General features: G+C 43.1%; 1 protein-coding gene across 2 annotated transcripts; it reads left to right on the forward strand.

Moving 5' to 3' along the window:
- The first annotated feature begins 2,351 nt into the window (after positions 1-2,351).
- On the forward strand, positions 2,352-19,229 carry SSR1 (signal sequence receptor subunit 1). 2 transcript variants are annotated; one of them, XM_042237043.2, is made up of 8 exons: positions 2,352-2,505; positions 5,002-5,114; positions 7,807-7,906; positions 9,368-9,630; positions 11,391-11,467; positions 12,235-12,313; positions 13,709-13,802; positions 16,977-19,229. In XM_042237043.2, the coding sequence occupies exons 1-8, from the start codon at positions 2,427-2,429 to the stop codon at positions 17,042-17,044; spliced, it is 873 nt and encodes a 290-aa protein (XP_042092977.1). In that variant the 5' UTR covers positions 2,352-2,426; the 3' UTR covers positions 17,045-19,229. The 2 variants fall into 2 exon arrangements, with proteins under 2 accessions (XP_042092977.1, XP_027814271.1); XM_027958470.3 differs by having other exon boundaries at positions 7,819-7,906.
- The last annotated feature ends 21 nt before the right edge of the window (positions 19,230-19,250 follow it).

Consider the following 19,250-nt stretch of genomic DNA (forward strand, 5'->3'; position numbering starts at 1 on the left):
GTTGTGATCCACACAGTTAAAGGCTTTGGCATAGTCAATAAAGCAGAAATAGACGCTTTTCTGGAATTCTCTTATTTTTTTCTATGACCCAGCAGATGTTGGCAACTTGACCTCTGGTTCCTCTGCCTTTTCTAAACCCAGCTTGAACATCTGAAAGTTCTTGGTTCACGTACTATTGAGGCCTGGCTTGGAGAATTTTGAGCATTGCTTTGCTAGTGTGTGATATGAGTGCAATTGTGTGGTAGTTTGAACATTCTTTGGCATTGCCTTTCTTTGGGATTGGAATGAAAATTGATCTTTTCCAGTCCTGTGTCCACTGCTGGAATCAGACTGCCAGGTTCAAATCTTAGCATCTGCCACTAGACTAGCTTTTAAGCCTTGGGGAAGTTCCTAAGCTTAATGTGTCTCAGTTAACAATACCCAGCTTATAAATATTTTCAGCGATTGAATGACAGGGATTGGCAACAGTGAGCACACTAAGGGTTAGCTTGTTTCATCATCCCTGTGACTTCTCTGGAAGGTCTCGTCCACTGGTACCTGGAGTTCACATTGTTTGACTGCATGACATACCGGATGGCTGGCAGCAACCCAAAGTCCACATGAGAAGAGAAGCAAAGAGTACAGCCATTGCTGCCTGCATCATGTATTTCCTAAACGCTTGCTCTATGGTAGGCACTGTACTAGGTGACTTCTAGCACTGGACTGTCAGGTAAGAATTTAAGAACTGTCACTGTTTAACTGCGGACGAGGGTGTCTGCAAGGGTGGGGGGGGGGTGTGCAGAAACAAGATTTTCCAATGTGTATTTTTTATGCTTTGTATTTTTTTTTAACAATTATATATTCCAAAGCATATTCTTGCTTTTCAGTGCCACACACAGGCAGTTCAGTCAGTGAATTCAATCACTCAGTCGTGTCCAACTCTTTGTGACCCCATGAACCACAGCACACCAGGCCTCCCTGTCCATCACCAACTCCTGGAGTTTACCCAAACTCATGTCTATTGAGTCTGTGATGCCATCCAACCATCTCATCCTCTGTCGTCTCCGTCTCCTCCTGCCCTCAATCTTTCCCAGCATCAGGGTCTTTTCCAATGAGTCAGCTCTTCGGATCAGGTGGCCAAAGTATTGGAGTTTCAGCTTCAACATCAGTCCTTCCAATGAACACCCAGGACTGATCTCGTTTGGGATGGGCTTGTTGGATCTCCTTGCAGTCCAAGGGACTCTCAAGAGTCTTCTCCCACACCACAGTTCAAAAGCATCAATTCTTTGGCACTCAGCTTTCTTTATAGTCCCACTCTCACATCCATACATGACCACTGGAAAAACCATAGCCTTGACTAGACGGACCTCTGATGACAAAGTAATGTCTCTGCTTTTTAATATGCTGTCTAGGTTGGCCATAACTTTGCTTCCAAGGAGCAAGCGTCTTTTAATTTCATGCCTGCAGTCACCATCTGCAGTAATTTTGGAGCCCACAAAAATAAAGTCTGACACTGTTTCCCCATCTATTTGACGGGACCAGATGCCACGATCTTAGTTTTCTGAATGTTGAGCTTTAAGCCAACTTTTTCACTCTCCTCTTTCACTTTCATCAAGAGGCTTTTTAGTTCCTCTTCACTTTCTGCCATAAGGGTGGTGTCATCTGCATATCTGAGGTTACTGATATTTCTCCTGGCAATCTTGATTTCAGCTTGTGCTTCTTCCAGTCCAGCGTTTCTCATGATGTACTCTCCATATAAGTTCAATAAGCAGGGTGACAATATACAGCCTTGATGTACTCCTTTTCCTATTTGGAACCAGTCTGTTGTTCCATGTCCAGTTCTAACTGTTGCTTCCTGACCTGCATATAGGTTTCTCAAGAGGCAGGTCAGGTGGTCTGTATTCCCATCTCTTTCAGAATTTTCCACAGTTGATTGTGATCCACACAGTCAAAGGCTTTGGCATAGTCTGTAAAACAGGCAGTTCATGTTCCTTATATTAAGCGGCATTACTCTTCAATTGCACAAAGACTTCCAAGCTGATCGTCAGTCAAATAAAGGAACCGTTAACTGGGAGGGAGGGATGGAAAGGCGCGGTGAGCGGCAAAAGCGCAGGTTGCCGGTAGCCCTTGGCCGTGATGGGAGGAGGACTCTCGCGGGATCTCGGAGATGTCGCGGGAATCTCGGAGGCCTACCAACCTGTCACGTGACTCCCGGGGCCGCCTGCGCTCCCCCACCGCTCGGACCGAGCAGCCACGTCGGGAAGGAGCCTGGCGAGGGCCACGCATGGTGCGTGCCCCGCCCCTCTCACGTAGGAGGGGCGTGACGAGGGCCGTGCGCGGTGCGTGTCCCGCCCCTCCCCCGGAGCCCGGATGAAGAGTAACGCCATTCGCGCCGGAGCGGCTGAGAGTTCTCGCGTTCGGGCTCTGGACGCCGGAGCGGCCGCGCTATGAGGTCCCTCCGCCGCCTGCTGCTGCTTCTCCTGCTGGTATTCCCCGCCACCCTCCTGCTCCGAGGCAGCCCAGGAGGTGAGGCTGGGCCGTGGGTCGAGGGGCTCGGCCTGGTGGGCGGGAGCCGCCGTGGGACCAGGCAGGCGTGAGGCCGGAGGCTGCCGCGGCGCCCCCCGGGTCGGGGTACCCCCGGGGCTGGGGTCTCCTAGTCGGCCTCGCTCGGCGGCCTCTGGGCCCCATCCCCGCCTCCGGCGCGCAGTGCGGCCCGGCGCGCCAGGCCCCACCGAGGCCCGGTCCAGGCACGGAGGGGTCGGGGGCCTCGGGAGGCTCGGGCGCGCCGGGAGGCCCGGCTGGGCCGGGGCGAGGGGCGAGGGTGGCGGGGGCGGCGGGGGCGGCGGGGGCGGCGGGCGGGCGGGCGGGCGGGCTGGAGCGCTCCGGGGCCGCTGACCGCCCGCGGCTGCCGCTCCGCCCCCTGCCCTGCCCTCCCCTCGGCGCTGAGCTGACGTGTCCCTGGCTTCCAGGCCCGGCGTCCTCATTCATTTGCCGAAACCCGGGTGTTTTCGGGCCCAGTCGCCCGTCCTAGCCTCGTGTATCAGCGCAGCTGTCTGCGTCCCCTGGTGTCTTGGTTTCACCAAACCCCCCGTGCTCGTCTGCCAGTGCAGCCCTGCGCCCAGACGGGCTGAGGAATCCTTGGGCCTGTCCATTACTCCAGCCCTTCTTTTGCTCTCCTTTTATTGGTAACTTTTTTTGTTTGTTCCTTGGATGCATTGCCTAGTCCTGAAAAAAAATGTAGTCTATTTCATTATTTAGGTGTATTCCCCACAGTTTATCTGGTGTGACAGTGAATAACAGGATGATAAAAAAGTGGAGACTTGGCTTCTTGCCCTGATTCTGTCTTGAACTGCAAGTTTCTCCATGGAATTTAGTCTGATCGTATGATCGCTAGAATTCTTTTTATTCTGTAAGTTTAAGCAAGCTGTGCGGCAAAATGGATGATAGTGACAGCCCTCCACGTGTTCTTTTTGCAAAGAAAAGTAAACTGACTGATTTCTGTTTAATGGATAGAAAACCAAGTGGAGAATTAACCACAGTTGTTAATTCATTTGCAGATTTAAGTAGGAATGCTTTTCCTTTAGGACTCGCTCTCCTGGTTGTTCTTTTTATTTTCTTGAGGAAAATTTGGTGATGGTATTTGTCTAGAATCTGGACTATATTTTTTCTGGCTTTAGAACATTTTCTTAAGAAACATCAGTTTCTGGGTATCTTTGATTTTTTTTTTTTTTTTTGGTGCCTTAGGGTCTGTCTTTCGAAAGATGTTTTCTCTTAATTTTTCCAATAGAAAAATGTTAGATTTTTTTTAAGGCACAAAGTTGTTACTGGTTAGCATAAAAATGTTTAATAAATGTTGGGTGAAAGCCATTTTATTTATTGAGAAGTCTTGAAATTTAAGTACAACTTTATTATGTCAGACCTAGATAGTCTTCCTATTAGTTTTATTTTAAATTATGAATGCACTGTTTCGGTTTGTTCAACAAGCAGTAGAAGCTGACTTTGAGTTCATGAAGTTCAGTGTTAACATTTGACTTAAATCTTAACTGCGGTAAGAACTCAGGGAGGTGGAGAAGGCTTGAAATGCAGAGGCCTTAGTATTTACTCTTTTCTTCTGGGTTTTGCCGCGTGTGCACATGCTTCCTTTCCCTTTTCCCCGCTAGACTGAATTGCCACATCATCATTCTTTCTGAGAAGTGTTGGAAGAGTCTGTGAAACTTTGAAATTGCTTCTGAGGGCCTTGCCTGAAAGAGATTTAATGTGACATGTATTTTTGCCTATAAACTTAGCATTTATAATTTTTTGGCATTATAGTTATGTTTAACTTTCACTATGATTTTTAAGTGTAGGGATTATAAGAAGTATCTTAAAACGTGTTTGAAGCTGTATGCAAAAATGAATTCATGCTTTCTCAGTTCTCAACTCTGAAATTACCAATATAGTTTTTACTAAATCAAATGTATTTTATGAGAGCTGGTTTTTACCATAGGTGTCATACAGATGTTTGTTCCTTGGGGTTATATGCTGTGAAGTGTTAAGAGCATTGAGCTGTTGTGAACCTTAATAAACAATCGCTTGCCTAGATATTTAGATTGCTGTTTTCCTTTAGGCCTGGATTTTGGGTTTTGTTTTTTTTTTTTTTGGTTTGGTTTATATGGTTAATGATGGCTTAAATTGTAGAGCTTTTTAGTTTTAAAACAAACTTACTTTGTTACTTTTAATATGTTTAACAAAATTGCCTGAATTTATTTATTTGGCCTTTACGGCATCTGTAGTTTTAGCAGTTCATTTTTCTAGCTGCTTTTTAAAGTTAAACAGCATTTCCCACTAAAATTAATGTGCAGTTGGTAAGACTAGCAGTTAGATAAGATCATCTGAATGTTCTGAGATGCCTTGTAATTTGGCATCGCTTGAGTGGACTGGGAGATTGAGTTATTCTGAGGGAAAATTTTTGTTGCCTTTAGAAAAGGAAAAGTTGGTATTCCAGAGTAAAGGCTAACTGCTTGTTTCATGTTTTACTGTTAGGCTCATTGGCAGTGGCTCAGGATCTTACAGAAGATGAAGAAACGGTGGAAGATTCTATAATTGAAGATGAAGACGACGAAGCAGAGGTGGAAGAAGATGAACCGACAGATCTGGTTAGTGCTGCGCTCGGTTTATTACATGTATATGGTGTGTTTAGAAGTCCTCCTTTCTATAGACAAATATGGTATTAAACTGTTTGCCTTTAGAGGTTTGTGACTGGGATCAGAGTGGATTGAAGTTGGGAGAATGAGGCCAGTCACTGAGGATAATTCCTTAGTACTTTTTGGCAGAAGGAGGGAGACGTGAAACAGAAGAGTCCGAGGTGACATGGACAGGAGTCTCTAAGGCAACTGAGTAGGACCGCTGGACCAGTTGGTGGGTTTGGGACATACCCCGCTTAACTTTCCGGTCTTGGGCACCTTACCTTTCTGGGTCTTACTTTCCTCTCCTCTCCTTCCTCCCTCAATAAGCAGTGTATCTGTGAGTTCCTACAGTGTGCCAGGCGCTGTTCTGGATCCCCTGGGTGAGCAAGCCAGATAGCCTCTCTGTTCTCGCGGTCTTTATGCTCTTGGACAGTGTGTATGCGTTTTGCTGCCAGGGGGTGAGGAGCAGACAAAAAACAATGTGTAAACTATGTTCCATGAAGATTCCTCATAGAGAGAGGGCTTAGGAAAGATCGAGAAGTTGTCCAATTTTGAAGCTTTCACTATATAATTACAGTAAGACAGCAGACATTGAGCTACAAGGTGGATCGTTGTGGCGTGCTCGGAGCTGAGAACTGGCGGGTGACGGTCAGGCAGAGTCAAGCATGACTCAGAAACTCACACTTTCACTCCACTCTAGCTTATTTTCTCTCCCAGACTACTGTAATTTATCCTAGGGAGAATCTTTTAACCACTCTCAAACTCCAAAATCAGTTTCTCTTTGAAGTCGTCACAACAATGTGGTCTTTGATGTCAGAACGTGAAGGCCATCAGTGTGAACTCTGTCAAATAGAACCTGAGTTCTTCTGAATATATTACTAAGCAGCTTGTCTGCGTCTTTCCTTTCAGAGAGTTCTTACTCTCCTCTAGGGTGGGCCCTCCCCCCTTCTCCCTGTCTGGTCCTGTGGGATCTTGCTTATTACCCTCTTTCTTCCTGTGGCTTCAAGCGTTGATTTTTCTTGGTGACTTACTTCTGTTAAGGTCCAGACGTGCCCACACGCCTCCACTTGCTGTTCACCTTAAGTTGGTACAGGTTTCCTTTTTACCAGCACAGTTCTTAGAAGAGTGCTTTGTACAGCTCTCTCTTCTGCTCATTTCCCATTCGTTCTCACAGTGGTCGGTCAGCTCCCACGAATCTCGTGAACCTTCTTGCTGCGGTGCCAGTGGCCTGATGGCCGGGTTCCTGGCCTGGTCTCTGCCCTGAGCCTGTCCTGAGCGCCCCTCCTTGCTGGCCTTGTGGCCCTTCCGGGTTTTCTCAGTGCTGCTGCCGCTGCCTCCTCGTTCTTTAATGCTGATGACCTCGTGGTCAGGTCGTAGGGTGATTCTGCCTGCCCCGCTGCCGCCTCTGCCTCCTCACTCCTTAATGCTCATGACCCCCGTGGTCAGGTTGTAGGGTGATTCTCTCGCTTCTCAAGTGTCTCCTTTTCCCTGCATTTGACAGTTTCTGGTTCCTGCCTTCTCTTAAGCATATGAGGTGGGTGTGGAGAAATTTTAAAATGTAAGATAGTTTTTGCTCTGTTGACCTTTTTAAAACAATGTTATTGCAATATAATTTACACATCATGATACTTTCTCATTTTAAGCATACGATCCAGTGATTAGTAGATGTTCTGAGTCGTGCAAATTTAATTGAATTTCAGGACATCTCCACCTCATTATGGGGCTTCCCTGGTGGCTCAGAGGGTAAAGTGTCTGCCTGCAATGCAGGAGACCTGGGTTTGATTCCTGAGTCAAGAACATCCCCTGGAGAAGGAAATGGCAACCCACTCCAGTATGCTTGCCTGGAAAGTCCCATGGACAGAGAAGCCTGGTAGACTACAATCCATGGGATCGCAAAAAGTCAGACACGACTGAGTGATTGCTTGCTGGCCACCTCATTATTTCCCTGGTCATGATTTTTTAAAGACCGTTTCTTCCAAGTGGTGTGCCGACTTCTCGCAGGGAGGTCGTTCTGTAAATTGGGATGGAATGACTCATAACCAGGCCTGGAGCAGGGGTGGCAGAAGGAGCCTGCGGGCCCGTGCCAGCGTGCCGCCTCCTCCGTGTTGGCTCTGGCTGCTCGCCTCCTCCGCCTGCGGCTGCATGCTCATGGGGGAGACCTCGTGGTTCCCAAAGCTGAAAGGGTTTGATGTCTGAGTCCTCAGACCGGCCCCTCCTTTCCCCTTTGTTGGGGAGGGAATTGAAGACTGTGTTTGAGACTTCTTTTCTTGGAAAGTAGTATTCCTGGCGTTTAAGGGGAAAAATTAATACTGTCCATTTTAACTAGAAATTATATGTCCTTTTGAAAAATACAGTTTTCAAAGTTTCAGACTTTATAGACAACTTACCCACTTGGGCTCTAGAACCTTGCAGTTCAGAGTGTAATCTAAATACCAGCTTCATGGGCATTTGCTGGATCCTTGTTAGAAATACAGACTCTCAGGCTTCACTCTCAGTTACAGTTGCAAAATCCCTGGGGGATCTATATGCACGTAACTGTTCATTCCACTACTGATCTCAGCACAGCCTTGGAGATCCAGTATACTAATATATTGTCCCAAATCCAGTGAAGCCACTCTGCTTAAATGATGCTGTGCTTTTCCCCGTAGTAATCCGTTTCCAGCATTTCTTTCAGGCTGAAGATAAAGAGGAAGATGGTGTGTCAGGTGAACCTGAAGCTTCACCAAGTGCCGATACGACCATCCTGTTTGTGAAAGGAGAAGGTGAGCGGGGATTGTGGCTGTAGTTCAGATACAGAAGGTTTTTAAATGACAAGCTCACTTTTCAGGGTAGCGTTAATAATGATAAAGATCTTTATTTCTGCAAATATAGTGCAGACACACTTTGGGGAAAAAAACCTGCGTATATATGTATGAATACCTATATCTGTAAAGTATCATTTCTGGCTTTGAAACTAAGTGAAGTGAAGTTGCTCAGTCATGTCCAACTGTGCGACACCATGGACTGCAGCCTACCAGGCTCCTCCGTCCATGGGATTCTCCAGGCAAGAACACTGGATTGGGTTGCCTTTTCCTTCTCCAGGGAATCTTCCTGACCCAGGGATCGAACCCAGGTCTCCCACATTGCAGGCAGATGCTTTAACCTCTGAGCCACCAGGGAAGGGGAAAGTAAATACTATCCATTTTAACTAGAAATTAAATGTCCCCTTGAAAGATACTGTCTTTAAACTTTATCCAAACTGCCGCAGTAAAATTAACATTCATATTTTGAGTATAAATACTAGTGAAATACTAAATCTTTTTTTAATTAAAGCCTGTGTTGCATTAGAAGAAAATAAATGGCTAACATTTATTGAGAGCCAACGTTTTGAGTATTTTGTGTGTGTTACTGAATCCTAACAGGAACCCCGAGAGAGAGAGTTGTTGAACTGATTGAGAGATCACTGCTTGCTCAAGGTCACTGTCTCAGTAAACAGGCTGTGAAGATGGTTTAGACTCAGGTCCATCTGGCCCCAGAGCCTGTGCTTCAGTGGATGAGTGGCTCTGTGGATGATCATTGAATACTTACCATTGGAGAGTATTCATTTGAGGGGCCTTCTCAAGCTCTCTGCTGTATTCCTGTGTACGTTCCAGCTCTGTGTCTCCAGAAAATGTGGTTTGATTGAGAGGTTTTTGTTTTCCTAGTTTCATCTTTGTAGCTGCCTCCGTGGGTCTTGACCTTCAGATCTGAGTAACTGCCTAAAGTAGATAAGGGTGTGTTTTTTTTGTTTTGTTTTTTTTTTTAACATCTGACAGATGTTGCAGTTTGCAGGTGAATCTCAGGCGTCCCCTCCCTGTCGCTCTCCTGCCCACCGTTCGCACAGCCAGCAGAGCCTGAGCGCGGCACCGCTGGTGAGCTCAGCACCGCGCCCGGCCGCCCTGGGGGCCCTGACTGCTGAGCACAGCGCCCGCTGCTCCTGGGGGCTTATTGGCAGCGGCCGGGGCTCCAGTCGAGGCGCTCAGTTGAGCTCTTCAGTTGGAGCACTGGCGTGTCGACTAGGGTTTCAGCTTACACACAGCCTCCAGCCAGCTGCTGGAGCATGGCTGGAATGTTTTCCTGAAACAGGTTCCGAAACCAAGTCCATGCACAGCAGGAACGGGCCTCAGAATCCATTTGTAGTGTCTGCGTCTTCTGTGCCCTTCAAATGTTTTCTAACCTTCCTGTCTCTTTTTTTTGTTTCGTAGATTTTCCAGCAAATAACATAGTGAAGTTCCTGGTAGGCTTTACAAACAAGGGTACAGAAGACTTTATTGTCGAGTCTCTCGACGCCTCATTCCGTTACCCTCAGGACTACCAGTTTTATATCCAGAATTTCACCGCTCTTCCTCTGAACACGGTCGTGCCGCCCCAGAGACAGGCAACCTTTGAGTACTCCTTCATCCCCGCAGAGCCCATGGGGGGCCGGCCCTTCGGTCTGGTCATCAACCTGAACTACAAGGATTTGAATGTAAGGCCTTCCTTAAGTTAGGGGCACATGAGGACAGTTGACGTCTAAGTGCTATTGTGTTTATTCATTCGAGTGCCTGTTTGGTGGTTGAAGTTGATGGGCAGCGGGCAGGCAAAGGTTGGTTACACACATCTCTGTCTTCGAGTCTGTAAGGCAGTGCGCCAGAGGAGTGTAAACAGATCACGGCATGACAAGTGCTGCGTCCTGGAGACGAGTGAGTGAGGGCTACGAAAGTTCTAGAAAAGAGTGGAATCCACTGCCTCTTCAGGTGTTCATACATATTAAGTCATCTTTGTGCTTTTTGTCGCTTGCATTTTGCCCATTTTACTACTACTCTGTGTAAGATTTAAGGACTTTCTGTGACTTTTTATGTCAGTTTATACACTCATAAAATACAACTGAATATTTTTAGAATAGTAAAAAGGCTTACGGTGTATGAGACCCAGCTAGCCTCTCGGGTGCCTCTCAGATACTTTACTCCACAGTGTAGGTGTGGCCAGTGAATGGATGAGAGAAGCCCACTGGGATTTTGCTGCTGGGAGCTGACCTCTAGATGCCAGCTGTTATGTCCTCCTCCAGCTTAGAGCACATCTGAGAAGCTTTCAGGAGAGAAGATGTCATCCTTTCTGGAAGCTTATTGAACCTTTTCATCACCCTGGTGTCACTGTGTTTATCTTATGTCTGCGTCAAATTTCTGATGCTGCCATTAAGTTTTCCTTTTTTGTTTTTTTAAAACTACTTAGTAGAATGTGGGAAAGATTTTTCCATCTTATTTTTTTTTAAAAGCTTCACCTCCCGGGCTTGCGTGATCTCAGTTCCCTGACCAGGCTTGAACCTGGGCCTCGGCATTGAGAGTGCCGAGTTGTAACCATTGTACTGCCAGGAATTCCCCTTCCTTATTTTCAAAGCAATGTACTAAGTTTCCTCACCGTTATAGCTTAGTAGCCTGAAGGATTATGTATTTCATCTTGTTCTTAAGCAGAATTAAACTTCATCCAAAAGCACGCCTGTAGATTTAGTTCTGTTTGACGGTCTGTGTCATCTTGGTTTGCTAATCGAAAGACCTTGAAATAATACTTAAACCATTACAGTGCAACAGTAAATAGTGACAGTTTGGAAAAGCATTACCTCAGGGCTTCACACACAACACGGAGCACAGCTGTGTGTTGTCCCAGTGAGTCTCTCGTCTTTGAAAACTGGAATTGTATTGAGCTGACAAAAGTATTTCGAGACCACCAGAGACAAAGATTTTGATACTGTGAGTGTCACTGACCGTTTGATGTAAATTGATTTCTAACCCATTGTCGGTATGGACTGGACTTTGGCTCAAGTCTAGTTCTTAAAACAAGGTTCTGCTGCAGAGTGCCCGTTCCATGCCTTTGCTTTCTTGTCTGAAGGGCTACATACAGCAGAAACCAGGGCTTCTAGCTGAAGAGTGTCCTGTGTTCTCTGCTTCCTTCTGTGTGTTTTTCTTTGTGTTCACTTCCCTGGTTTCTCACACATCATCCCACCCCCCTCAAAGAAAGTGGACAATTTTAGCAAAGTTGGAGTCATTCTTTGTTTTGTAGGACAAAGTAACGTCATAATGTTGAGTCCCTGACATTGAATTAATACACTTATGTACAATTCTGTTAAGTTTTAGGATATCGTAAGTGATGAGAGAGCTGTAGTGTATGTTAGGATGACAATTTGAAGAAATTTTGTAAGCTTTCATTCTTCCAGTGCATTTCAGATTTTTGTGATTTATTTTTTCTTAACAGGGCAATGTTTTCCAAGATGCTGTCTTCAATCAAACAGTTACAATTATTGAGAGAGAAGATGGGTTAGATGGAGAAACGTAAGTGAGTTTTGCCAGATATAGATTTTGGTCTCAGAAGGCAGGACTGGGAGGCTCGTGTCTGTCATCCTGGTGTTTCATGGTGAAAATGGAGCCTGCTGTGGATGGGTTGAAATCTTGACCACTTAACTCCACACTTTAGATGATTCTCACAACAATGATTAATAACAACACGTTAGGAAAGGTAGTTAAAACTAACAAAAATTGATTTAGAAAGATAGTTCACTTTTTGTTCTTCCTGTCTTTAAATTGTTTTACAGTCACCAGCCTAATGGAAGTTGCATGCCTCCAAAATTGCTACTGCAAATATGTTAGGAGATTTTTATCTTGAAAAGTGTATTCATTGTGAATACCGAATCATTTTTCAGCGTATACTTATGGTTCACAAAGAGTAGTTTTTAAATAAAATCGTGCAAAATCTGATCTTTGAGGAACAGAACCTAATGCAGTCATTTTAACTGAGCTTAGACTAGAACAAATTATGACGTCATTCATTGTAGATCACATTCCTTTTGGCAGAGTAGGAGGGAGACTAATTGACGTTAAAGATAAAGGTAAATTCATGAAACTATTACCTTCATCTTAGTTGAATTTAAAATATTTTACTCTTTTTTTCCCCACACATTGTTTGGAAAACACACGTTGTGTTAGAATTCTCATTGCAGTTGCCTCCCAGGTCTTCTGAGTTGAAGCGCGACTGTAGTTTTGATTAGCTGCGGTATTTCTTAGGAACTGAAGCGAGTTTCTGTCTTCTCCTTTGGCATCAGCATATTTATGTACATGTTCCTGGCGGGTCTCGGGCTGCTGGTTGTCGTTGGCCTTCACCAGCTCCTGGAGTCTAGAAAGGTAAATGCGCGTGAACTAAGCCGCTCCCATCGCGGGTCTTCCGAGGTCGGCCTGGTGCCCAGGACAGTCTCCATGTTTGTGCTTGCTTGCTCTCACTGTGGGTTTATAGATTTACAGGTCTGTTACAGCTTTTTAAAATGAAGCTTGAAGATGAGACCTTGGGGGTATGTTTGGGTTTGTTCAGAATTTTCTGCCACATGCAGTTAATGGATATGTTATTTTACTTATTAGCCATGCAGCTTATTCTTGATCATAGGGCTGATTTCTAATTAGCGCTTAAATGAGTCTTGGTTTGAAAAAGAAAGTGAAATTGGCCGAATTCTGCTTTTGCTAGAGAAGTAACGTGTCAGTGTTGAAGGCCCTCGTGTGGTCATGGTCTCCCAGCTTTGAACGCGGTGGTTAATTCTTCCCCTGCGTCCTCATCTCCCTCGCCTCCCCCAGCCGCCAAACAAAAGCCCCCAAACGGAATAATCCATACTGTTCCTTTCAGTATGTAACATGGTTTGTGTCAAATATATTGATGTCCACTGGCTCCAAACAATTGCTAGATATTTTGGTTAATCATTATTTATTAAGCAATAAGTCAGGCAGTTAAACCTCTGATATTGGTAGTACATGTTAAGTCATTATCTTTTAAAGAGAAATAGTGCTTAAACGTTAATTTCCATCACTTTCATTACCTCATTTTCATAAAATAGTCAGCATTTTTGTATAAACTTATGTATTAGGGATAAACCATTTTTTTCAGTTGTCTTCCTGTGTATTCAGATCCAGTTTTCAGACTGTGTAATTAATAATACAGTTTCTTATGTAAATAACTAGATGGGGTTTTACTATTTTTTAAAGAATAGGATTGAAGAGAAGAGTTATGTCTCTTTTCTTTCTTGCAGTTTTGCTGCGAATACTCACGGAACAGAGTTTGAGGCTGTTAGCTTAACTGAGATTGCCTGTTTTTGTTTTATTTATACCAGCTATTTAAGTGTATTTAGATACAATGCAGGAATCTGCATGCAACATTTCAGTAATCCCACATTTTATTGAATGTGAAAAAAAATTTATTCTTAAGATTTCCAAAATGAGAAAAATCACTGTATAAATAGTTCTTACTTGGTCTACCGATTGTATTAACATATGGAGCTTTAGAGCAGAGAAAAAAGTCATTAATGACTGGAAATAAATAATTGTGAAGATTTATTCCTTATTCTTTGTAATTGCTGTGGACATGGTTTCCCCCTGTCTAGTTAAAAAAATAATTGAGGAATATGTTTTAGAACTAGAAGAGAACATGTTTATCAAGATATTTAAGCAGGTAGCTTGATAGAGGTCTTTTTTAAATTACAGTAATAAAACACTATAATGGAGCTCCTGTAATGTGATATTTTTATGTTCTCTCAGCGCAAGAGGCCCATTCAGAAGGTAGAGATGGGAACCTCAAGTCAAAATGACGTTGACATGAGCTGGATTCCTCAGGAAACTCTGAACCAGATCAGTAAGTACTCAAACTTGGCTGGAAATTTTTCTCTTAAATGGAAGTAAGTGTCTTAGATTTAGCAAAAAAAAAGTGCCTGGTTGATGCTACTTAGCACTTACCTTTTCATTACTTCTAGAGTCTAATATGATTGATGAATGCTTTACATTTTTCCTGTGTACTGTGTTTATACTTTAGAAATGTTTCAGCATCTGCAGTTTGTGTACAGATGTGTGAGTTCTCTATATCCCTAACCTTGCCCTGTCTTTTTTTTTCTTTCCTGTTGCTTCAGTGCAGAGTAGAAGAGGTGAGGCAATTAATTTTTTTAATGGTATTTGATGTAGTATTGAGAGCTCTTGTGCAGCATGTGAATGCCTTATAATAAGTTAAATGAATGACAGTTTTCTACCACTGTTTATTAGAAAACGAACTGCCAGCTACCACTGTATTTGAAAGAATAAACCTATCATACTGCTTGATAGTTTAATTCCAGTTTTTATTATATATGCAGTTGGTGAAATACTAGTATTTACAGAAGAATGTAGTGTTTGTTTTTTTTTTCTCTCTCTCTCCAGTGGTAAGTGGACTTCTTAAAAAACATTATAAAAGCAGTATGACCTCATTTTTTAAGGTGAAGACTTTCACGTCACCTGCCGGCTCCACCAGTCCCACTTTGCATGAGTTGCTGGTGTTCACGTGTTACTCTAGGCAGTTTCTACACTCGCATTGCTGCACGCCTGCTGCTCCTATGTCTGTGTTCACAGACGGCTCGTGTGGCACACGGTTCTGCAGCCTGAGCTCTCGTGCCTTGGGTGTCTGTCTGTGGTGATTACTTACGTACTTACCTCGTTTTTACCGACCGTATAGTATTCTTTTACAGTTCTTTTATATAAATGTGTTAGGATTGATTAAGCCTATTCTGTGTTGAAGGATAGAACAATTTCTGTTTGCAGGGTTTTTTTGTTCTTAAAATTAATCCTCCAATGAATATTCTTATATATAAGATGATGGGATAATTTTCAAAATTGAGATGTAGTTGACACGTAATGTTAGTTTTGCACGTAAACCATAATGAGTTGACATTTGTGAAGTGATCGTATCACCGAGTCAGCACCGTCCCACACAGGTGTTTTCTCGTGATGGGATGAGACCCTTTTAAGGTCTGTTCTCTTAGCCGTGTTCAGGTGGCAGCCCAGTATCGTTTAACTGTAATTGCCTTTCGTGTATCAGATCCTTGTGACTTAGAACTGGAAGTTTGTACCATTTGGCCCCAGACTCCTATTTTGCCCACTCTCCTACCCAGGATAATTTCCTAAAGGTAGAGTAGCTAGGTCTCAGCGTATGTGTCTCTCTGTGGAAAGTGTTCTAGTTCCCTCCCCAAAGGTAGTGTTCCCAGCAGGGTATGATATTTCCTGTTTCTCTTCCCTCTTACTAATCATGCTCTACTGTTACCACATGTGTTAATCTAGCAGTATGCTATGGAATGGTACTTATTTTTCATTTACAGTTAAGAATGAGGCTTGGCTTCAGGCATCATGATTGGGCACTGCGTTTGGGTTTTGTCGGGGGTGGGGGAGTGGTGAGGCGGTGCTTTTCCTTTGGAGACGGAGAAACATATATGTATCAGTTTTCTTTGCTGAAATGAAACGCCGCTTTCTGGGCGTTTGGAGCCACTTTCCCCAAAGCTGGATGACTCCAGGCCGCTCTCTGGTTCATGTTTCTGCTGCTTAGCTGATGGCCAGACAGGTGGGTGGGCAAGGTTTTAGACTCACTGTTAAAGGTAAGCTGAATTGGGCTGTTCTACTGATGGAGTGAAGTTCTCTTGTTGAACAAATAGGCTTTGCAGCTTCTTAGAGACTTTTATTGTGTATTTCTGTGTTTAAAACTCTGCTGCAGGGGTTGACATTGGGAGTCAGTAATGACCATTTCATATCTATAGTAACAGCTGTGTCCATGTAAATGGCTGACTCTGAAGTATTGTTGTTGGTGGGGGTGGTGAACACTAATTAATTAGCTATTACTTACTTTTAAAAATAAAATAGAGGTGGAAAAGGCAATTAATTCATAGTCTGGCCTTTTTGAAAACCTGGTGAAAGTTCTGGGCTTTCTCCACCGGAAGGTGCGTCTGTGCTCGCTGTCAGGCACCGATTCCTGGAGCCCCTCATCGCCAACCTGCCACCAAAGCACAGAGGCCAGCTCTCCTGTGACACTTCAGGCGCTTAATTCTTAAGTACAGTCTTTAGGAAAGAATTTTTAGCTTGTAAATATTCTTTGTAAACGTTTACTATGTGTTTTTTATACTAGAAAGATACTTACAATTTGTAACTTACTCCATAAAGAACTTACATTCCTAATAGGTTAGGTGCTCCTAGAAAATAAAAAGGACCATGGTCAGAGAGAAGACAATCTTTTACTTTTTAAATAAACTTCAAGATGACTCCTATTGGATGAAAGTGAAAGGAATACCACCAGGTTGTGTTTGGTTTAATAGACCACACTAAGACTGATGTAAGAGGAAAGGCGAAATACTGCTTTCTGTGTAGAATAGTTTTAATACTAATACACTGCATAATTTCCTCTAACCTGCCGCTCATTTCGGGTAAATTTGTGAAACTGCTGAAAATTGTGCCAAGTGCATGCTGTGTTTGTAAATACTGTCTTTAGTTTGTAACCAGTATCAATTGTTTATGCTGTTTGTAAAGATTGTCCTTTTGCAGGTATAAACATGCCCAGCTGTAGACTTTAGGAAGACTTTGCAATATCACTGTGACCAAGATTAGATCTTTTCCTGCCCTAGTTGCAAAAAGTTTTAATGGACAGACATAATGTCATTATCAGTTTCAGGTATATAACTAATGATAGATGTTTGTATACACTGGGAAATGGTCACTGCAGTAAGCCTTGTTACCATCTGTCACCATACAAAATTACCCATAAAAGTTTGTGTGTGTGATGACGACCTGTAAGATTTACTTAGCAGCTGATAAGTATGTAGACTTTCATTTTGAGTTAACCTCTTGAAGGATTATTTGAAAGTTTAGTTTAAAAATCTGTACTGGATAAGAGACACTTTTTGTTGATGGTCTTATTCATGTGTGTGATTTTTTGAACTAAATGGTAAAATTGAAGAAAAATGCTATTGAATTTAACACATTTATATAGTCAGGCAAGTTAAAACTTTCTCTTTTCTTCCAGATAAAGCTTCACCAAGAAGGTTGCCCAGGAAACGGGCACAGAAGAGATCAGTGGGATCTGATGAGTAAATGTTCCTTTGTGCAACAATTCCGTCTTTACCTAACCCGCCCTAATGTTTTTCGGCCTGATGGGAATTAGTGCAGAGAAGCCATATCACCATAGAAGGCGGCTACTGCTTATGTGTGGACGGAGCAATCAGAGTCTGTGGCGATCATATTGCTGAAAATGCACTGCATTTATTTTTCTAAAGTAACAAATTTGGTTTTTTTAAAACCTTTTAAATCTATGTGTGTGCGTGTGTGTGTATGTGAGCAGTTGGTCTTAGCAGAATCATTGCTGGCCTGTCTGAAGCAGCCTTTAGAATACTAAACGTGTGCACTGTCTCCTTTTGGGCATGTGCTGACATTTTCTCCCCACAGCTCAGCGCTTGCCCAGTATGATTGTGGAGGTCCTGCCTTGGACTGTTGACAGTTGTTTCTTGTTTAGAGTAGCTCACATGCCAACTGATGGCACAGATGTGCGTGGTTTTGCTGTTTTACGGCTGGTATTCTAAAGGCGCAAGCAGGAGCCGCTGCTTTAGCAGTAACGTTGTTGGGTATTTTGCTGCTGTTTACCTTAATGCACACCTTCAGAAACCTTCCCCAGTGAGTTAGGAATCTGGGGACCTCTAGCACCAAAATTGTGAAACATGAAAATTCTGGTTTTGATCCATAAAACCAATGTCACTGTCTTAAAAAAAAAAGAAAATGGTACATTTGTGGAAACTGAGTTCTTGTCCATTGTTCTATTTCTGACCCAAGAGATAGCTGTGGAATGGCTTGAGACCACTCTGGTTTTGTTTTTTTTTTCCTAAGAGATCATTTTTCTCAACGGAAACGTCTTGCTTAAGAATCGTTGCCTTAGTCTACAGACTGAGCAAAGTTCTAGTAAGAGTTGGATAATCTTTAATGGTTAACCAGTTGTTTTCTATCTAATCTTTGGGGTGTTTTGGTTATTGATTTTTAAAAAAAAAAAGTTAATCTGAAAAACTCCAAAATCTTAAGCACTTAGAATCTCAAAACCAAAATGAATTGGACTTCATAAAATTCCTCTTAGTTCTCCTTGCCCTCGATGGTAAATTGTTTGACGTTGTCAGACTGGATAAGTACTAGAGTAATATAGTGTGAACAAATAAGAGGCTTTTCCCCTCTGTCTTTAAGCCATATTCTTCTACGTATATTTTGTAAGGAAATGGTAAATGAAGTTTTAGTAGCTGTTTTATTCCTTATCTGTCCTCATTATAATGAACTTAATCCCTCTTTATTATAATTCCCCCTACACTCATGCTCACACAAGAAAATAACAGAACAGAAATGAAAAATCTTTCCAAGTTGCTTAAGTATTTAAACATCTGAGCCAAAGCTGACGTCAAGGAAACGAGTGACTGTATAGCTGTGAACCGCTTTGCGAGCGGGGCTGAGGTGTCGGATTAACTGCATTGGCTATGCTGAGCTGTGACTTTTCTGTGCCTGTGAAACAGTGTTTGAGTTTTTAATTGGGCTGTACGATCAATAGTTTACTTTGGAAAAGCTCTGTGAGCTCTAAGAAACTGCATGGTTTTTACTTTGATGTAATATAGAAGACCCTCCACCTTCGGAAGGAACATATTTCAAAACATTTTTGTGAATGTCCCAGGTTTGTGAAATTACAGGGATATAATGAAGTGAGGTGTAATACAAAATTCAGTGACTTCTACGGAGCATTTTATTGAATTCCTGGTGATACTTGGGCAGCGGCAAAGCCAGGCCCGGTTACGGGTGCCAGGCCTCTCACTCTTGAGTAACCTGCCTTATGTACTAGCCCTTCCACTTCTGAGGTCCAAATTAGCGCACGGAAATCATCTGTCATGTTTTATTTTCTTAGCATAGGTTGAGAACACTTGAAAATTCTTAAATCCTCAGATGCCAGGGGTCTCTGTAGCATCAGTGTTTAGCAGAAACTAACTCCATAATGAATGGAATTCGATTCCACACATGGTTTGTTCAAGCACACTTAATAAGTAGCCTGTTTTTTTAAATGTCTTTTTTAAATGTAAATATTTGGATGACGCTTTTGTTTGTTTTGATACATTAATTTGCTGCACCAACCATGGTTTCAGAATTCACCTTTTGAACACCTTGGTTCCAGAGTCTGTAAAATGAACTGAGAGTCTTGTGTATTGAGCCTGTCACTGGGACTTGTGAGAGTAACGTGTTGATAAAGCATGGATCTCGCCTCACGTGTGCAGCTTATTTC

This window comes from Ovis aries, chromosome 20 (assembly GCF_016772045.2).
Source record: "Ovis aries strain OAR_USU_Benz2616 breed Rambouillet chromosome 20, ARS-UI_Ramb_v3.0, whole genome shotgun sequence".
Lineage (NCBI taxonomy): Eukaryota > Metazoa > Chordata > Mammalia > Artiodactyla > Bovidae > Ovis > Ovis aries.